Source organism: Haemaphysalis longicornis, unplaced genomic scaffold (assembly GCF_048455015.1).
Source record: "Haemaphysalis longicornis isolate Haplotype H1 unplaced genomic scaffold, Haemaphysalis longicornis Haplotype H1 scaffold_7, whole genome shotgun sequence".
Taxonomy (NCBI): Eukaryota; Metazoa; Arthropoda; class Arachnida; order Ixodida; family Ixodidae; genus Haemaphysalis; species Haemaphysalis longicornis.
Genome location: NW_027526422.1, coordinates 156,003,020 through 156,009,019, shown reverse-complemented (window position 1 = coordinate 156,009,019; position 6,000 = coordinate 156,003,020). Strand labels below are relative to the sequence as shown.

The following is a 6,000-nucleotide window of genomic DNA, read 5'->3' as shown; positions in this document are numbered from 1 at the left end:
AATTGCAAAGGTGACCAATTTTTTAATGTTATAATTCGTCGTACTATAAATAACCTCTAAACCGCAAGAATCGCAGCGATACCACCTGGGTTGTGTAAGCTATTTCTCGAGGTTCACGTGTGTTCAGTTCGCCAAATATGCCAGAAGTGAGACAACGTATGAATACGTTGTCGTAATATTCTCTCACTTGCCAACACCTAAATCTTGGTGTACCACGACAACTCGCGAAACAAGAGTGGCGAATAGGCCTGGTGATACTCATTCCACTGCCATTCGAGGCAAGCGGCCACGTAGCCGGGGCGCAGATGGGGAGAACAGATGTAGGCCGGGTGAATTGTAGAACGGAAACAGGTTTTCTCGTAGCGGTTTTTTCTGTTTTTTTTTTCTTATTCTCTCGCGCCAAATGCGGACCATGCGTTTCGACTCAGCTACACTACAAAAATTTCCTGCTCACCTACGCCAGCCTGCCAGCCACACGGGCCCACACTTAGATAACTTGACGATTTCATCAAGAAAATGGGCATTGATATTTACGTAATCCCAACAAGGGAACCATGCCTCTTTATTCAAATGCTAGCCAAGCATATAGGCGTCGAAATGAATGTCAAGGCACTAGATTACGAAAAGCAAGATCACATGTCTGCGAGCTATACAAAGGTAAGTGAGCATCGTAACTGTAGCAAGAAATTTCGTTGGATTGTTGCCAGGTTATTGCTTAAGGGCGTGGCTGCTGACTCTAATATTGCGTATTTTAACACACATTAAAGTAACGTCATTGCCCCCTTGATTTCATTCCATTTCGTGGAAGCTTATATTTTTGATCACGTTTCTTGTAGTTAGAGTCACTCCTCTTGGCAACGCCGAAGAGGCAATCTATACTAAACACTGACCATGACAAACCGTGATGTTTTGTGCAAATATTTCAACAAACGGCTACCTTAACAAGTAAGCGTAAAGGTTAAAGTGATTTCACACATTGCTGCAAATAAGGAGAACAATTTGCCGCATGCGCAAAAGGTTGCGTCTGATGGTAAATGCCCACGGTGGCAACAACTACAAAAGCATAGCAAAGGCGCGAAGTTGCTTCGTGTACGGCATATTTGTCGGGGTTGACTGAATGAATAAATTTATTTTAAAAGGGAAGACAAGACGACGAAAAGAAGTAAGCAAAAACGATTAAAGTATCTTCGAACCAGGGCACGGTGCCAGGCTTAAAAACCGCAATGTTTAAAATGTAGAACATTGACCCGCTTCTTCAAATTCACGAAAGAGATATGCGGAGGAAACGTGGCCAGTTATTTTCTGTGTTATAACGGCTCAAAATAGCTGTATTCATTACCATTGCCATACTCGCCGACTTCTTCAAATAAAACCTTTTTGAGAGTCATGTCTTTCAAACCAACCGCTTTTATTTGGGTAGTATTATTCACCTTGTAGGTGTACTTCAAAATTAAAATCACCAATAATATTCGCGGAAAGAATAAAGCTTGTTGAATGCCCAAGGAGTCGCCATTTCACCTCAATGTGTACGAAAGCGGTTGTCTAGAGGGCTCTTTCAAAAAGCACGACGATATAGGGATGCTTTCGCTAAGCCCACTTAGCATTTCTGAACGCGCATGTAAATGTCTTGATGTGAAATCCGCGGACGCTTCGTGCGCGAGGTCAATGTACTCTTTCATTTTGGAGGCCAACATAAACAACGGTCACTGGTAATCACCGTTCTCTTCAATCACAACCTGCTTGAAGAAAACGCAAAGACTTCTGGATAAAATTGGCGCCGCATGCCCTCCTGCGTACGAGCAAAGTGTGGGCCTGTAACATTCCGGAAGATCTGCAATGCAATTGAGGAAAGAGACGATCACGCCCTGCGCCCCTACAGGTGCTTTCAAATCAAAAACACGAGAAAGTTGTCTAAACAGATTCGATTCACTGCCCTACTCGCATATAGACAAAACCAGCTTTCCAGAGACATGACCCGTATGTGCCTTTATAAAGTTCGGGCTGTTGCAGGAAATATTTACCGTTGCTAATATGTGACAAGGTAAGAGTCGAAGGCCTAAACCTGTGTATTAATGATGTATTGTCAACACCTTTATGAAAGACGAAGCACTCAGTGAAAACTCACGCGTATGATGTTTTATTTGTTTTCGCGGTGAAGCAAGAGGCTGACAGATAGATATTATGAATTTGTTGGGTTATGGTTATATTTTTTACGGTTATAGTTATATTTTTTCTAATCATCTCCTCTAGATAAGTCCGCTGCATAAGGTCCCGACGATTGACGACGGTGGTTTTATACTTTACGAAAGGTAAGCCCAGAGGAGGTTCACGCACTTATTTTAGGCCCATCTAGAACTAGGTCGAAATTATTAAAGTGTTGACAAAAAACGGGATTGCGAAATGATTTCAAGAGAAATCTATAAGACGTTTTTCTATAAAGAATGTCCCTACTGCTTTTATATTCTACGAGGCAACTGTAGTAATCTACTTTGATCCGTATAGTCTGACCTAGTGGGAAGTTGGGGAGAGTGCTTCATTAGAGGAGCGATATTACATAGATTTAAAATACGTAGTTTTAAAGTTGAGTGCAAAAGAAGATAAAAGAACTAGTACAAAAGAAAAATTTAGGATGTGTACAAAGCGGTCTTTTTCACAAACAAACATTATTTTACCTTGCTGCCCTGCATAGGGACTTCAATTTTTTTACAACGAGCAATGGCACGATTGCGTCGGGATGAAGGTACCATCCGTTTTAACTGTTGAGCCGCCATCCTGTATGGCGGCTTGCAGCCGGTTGTCGCATGTGCGGGAGGTAGGGAATAGCTGCATGCGCAGGAATATGCTTTTCCTGTCCTATAGCAACCTGCTCCCATGCACTTCACCACTGAGTCGGTTGACGGGTTGGCATACCGTCATACCTGCTTCCTTACTGCAGTTCATGAGGTCGGACGCACTAATATTTTATAAATCGACGAGTTGCCTGGCGTACATAAAATGTGAAAGAAACAATACACGCCGCTTAAAACGACGAAAGGCTCCAAAAAAGGCAATTCAAACAAAAGCCGTTGTAACATGCAGGCTGCAGGGTAAATCATTTCGTGCCACTGCCTTTGCCACAACAGTGCACAATATTAGTGGTCAGTTTTTAAAACATCCAGCCGCCCGCTGTCCTAGCTGACTAGACGCGACTATCGATAGTCGAGTGGAGGAAGGCAAAGCGTATCGAGGATAATGAACATGAAAAGATACCAATGGCCGGCAAAATTGTTTGACCTCCAATGGTCTTATGATAGGCATGGCGGGTAGTTTCGTTCGGAAAGGTTCGAAATTAGGCTCAAACGACATTGGCTTTCTGAAAGCTGGGTACATCTCATGTCGGGTCTCAAACTTATTCAATATTACCACCAGCTTCTGGTCGGTTGTGAGAACGCGAGCGAGCTTGTGGGCCTCCTCCGCACGCTGAAGGTATCCTTGGACGTCGGCGTTGAGGTCGTCTTCTTCCACGTGGGGAAGCATGGTGTCAAGCATCGTTGCCGGCTATCTTCCGTAGACAAGCTTGGAAGGTATCATCTGTGTGGTTTCCTGGACAGCCGTCTTGTACGCAAACGTGACGTACGGTAGGATTTCGTCCCAAATCTTATGTTGAACTTCCACGTAGATAGGCAGCATATCCGCGATTGTCTTGTTCAGGCGTTCCGTTAGTCCGTTCCATTTGGGGTGGTGCGCCGTAGATCGACGGTGGTCCGTGCTGCTGTAGCGTTATCTTGCATAAGCTCCGCAGTGAAGGCGGTTCCACGGTCTGTGATGAGGACTTCTGGGGCTCATTGTCGCAGCACAATTTGGTTTATGAAGAACTTGGCGACTTCTTGTGCACTTCCCTCGGAAGAGCGGTGGTCTCTGCGTCACGCGTCATGCCACCTGTTCTGTGATCGTTACGTAGGGGACGGGCCTAAAGGTCTTTTCGATCTGTTGAAAGGACCTCGACGGGATGGCGATCGGTGGTAGTACTCCGGCCGGCCTTGTCGGCGGCGTTTTTTGTCGCTGGCAGTAACGGCAACTCCGAACGTAGTGGGTTACGTCGGATATAAGTCGGGGCCAGAACTACTGCGCCTTGATTTTTTCAGTAGTGCGAGCTGTTCTGAAATGTCCGGAAGACGCGTCGTCGTTGCACGCTTTCAAAATTTCATCACGAAGATCTGCGGGGATAACAAGTAGATAATTCGTTCTCTTTCGGGGCTGACATTATTCACGAGGACGGCGTTTTTGAGGCTGAATGCTGCTAAGTTCCGCCTGAACGCCCTAGGCACGGCGGCGTTGCGTCCTTTGAGGTAGTCGATCGTGACGCGGAGGTCGGGGTCGGCACGCTGCTGGTTGGCTAGGTCGCTCTCTGCAACGACTCCGAAGAACGCGCTGCCTTCGTCGGTGTCTTGTGGTGGTGGGTCGACGGGGGGCGCGGGACAGGCAGTCGGCGTCTGAGTATTTGCTGCCGGCTTTATCAACTATTGTAACGTTGAACTCTTGCAGGTGCAAGCTCCACCGCCCAAGACGGCCAGAGGGTTCCTGTAAATTGGCGAGCCAACACATCGCATGGTGTTTTGTCACAACCTTGAACGGTCTGCCATAAACGCGTGGGCGAAATTTGAATATGGCCCATATGATAGCCAGGCACTCTTTTTCGGAGGCAGAGTAGTTTTTTCCCTCCTTCGACAGACCTCGGCTTGCATAGGCGATTATCTTTTCGCAACCACTTTGGTTTTGGACAAGAACGGCACCCAAACCTATATCGCTGGCGTCCTTGTGCATTTCCGTTTCGGTGTTTTCGTCGAAATGAGAGAGCACGGGCGGGTTTTGCGGGCGTTGTTGCAGATCGCAGAATGCTTTTTCGTGTCCGTTTTCCCAGGCGAAAGGGGTGCTATCTTTTGTCAGGCGCGTGAGTGGCTCTGCAATGCGTGCGAAGCTTGCGACGAAGCGCCGGTAGTGTGCGCATACTCCGAGAAATCTTCGCACGCTCTTTTTATCTTTCTGTCGTGGGAAGTTCGCTATGGCTGATGTTTCCGCCGGGCCAGGTAGGTCTCCCGCGGGGTTGACGACGTGTCCCAAAAACTTGAGTTCCTGGTAAGCAAAGCAGCACTTTTCGGGCTTCAGCGTTAACCCAGACGAGCGAATAGCCTCGAGCACAGGCTCCAACCTTGCAAGGTGTTCACCGAAAAACCGGGCGGATACCACAACATCGTCAAGGTATACGAGGCGGGTGTGCCACTTCAGGCCAGCTAGCACAGTGTCCATGACACTTTGAAACGTTGCGGGTGCCGTGCAGAGCCCAAACGGCATCACCTTGAATTCGTATAGACCGTCCAGCGTTTTAAATGCAGTCTTCTCTCGGTCTCTCTCGTCCATTTCAATTTGCCAGTAGCCGGTCTTCTGACGCATCGATGAGAAGTACTTCGCGTGGCAGAGGTTGTCGAGGGCATCGTCGATTCGTGGCAGGGGGTACGCGTCCTTTTTAATGATTTTGTTCATTCGCCTGTAGTCGACGCAGAACCTTAAATTGCCCTCTTTTTTCTTCACGAGTACAACCGGCGCAGCCCACGGACTTTTCGATGGCTGTATAATGTCGTTGCTGAGCATGTTGTCTACTTGAGTCCGGATGGCTTGGCGTTAGTCTGAAGACGCGCGGTACGGCGACTGTCGGGTAGGTCGGTCTTCATCTTCGGTTATCATCCAGTGTTTCTCCAGAGGTGCATGACGTACCTTTGAGTTCGACGAAAAACACTCGCTGTAGCGATGTAGCAAAGCCACTAACTAGTTCCTTTCCTCTTGTGGTAACGCTGGATTCACGTCAAAAGGATGCGGAAGCTTGAAGGTCTCTTTGGGTGCGCGTTCAAAGTCTGCAACCTCGATCACGTCACTCCCTTGTTGCGTTTCTTCCAGGAACACAATTGGTGACCAAAACGTGGCATCTTCGTTGCTTAAACCGCACAATGCCTCTTGCGACAGACA

The 6,000-nt window shown here is 47.4% G+C and overlaps 1 protein-coding gene across 1 annotated transcript in view; it reads left to right on the top strand.

Moving 5' to 3' along the window:
• The first annotated feature begins 417 nt into the window (after nucleotides 1-417).
• The window catches only part of LOC144145356 (glutathione S-transferase 1-like), a 45,625-nt gene continuing 40,042 nt past the window's right edge, over nucleotides 418-6,000 (top strand). Inside the window, exons 1-2 of the mRNA XM_077676927.1 lie at nucleotides 418-657; nucleotides 2,251-2,309. Coding sequence (XP_077533053.1) covers nucleotides 517-657; nucleotides 2,251-2,309 — 200 coding nt within the window. The 5' untranslated portion in view covers nucleotides 418-516. The remainder of the gene's footprint in view (nucleotides 658-2,250; nucleotides 2,310-6,000) is intronic.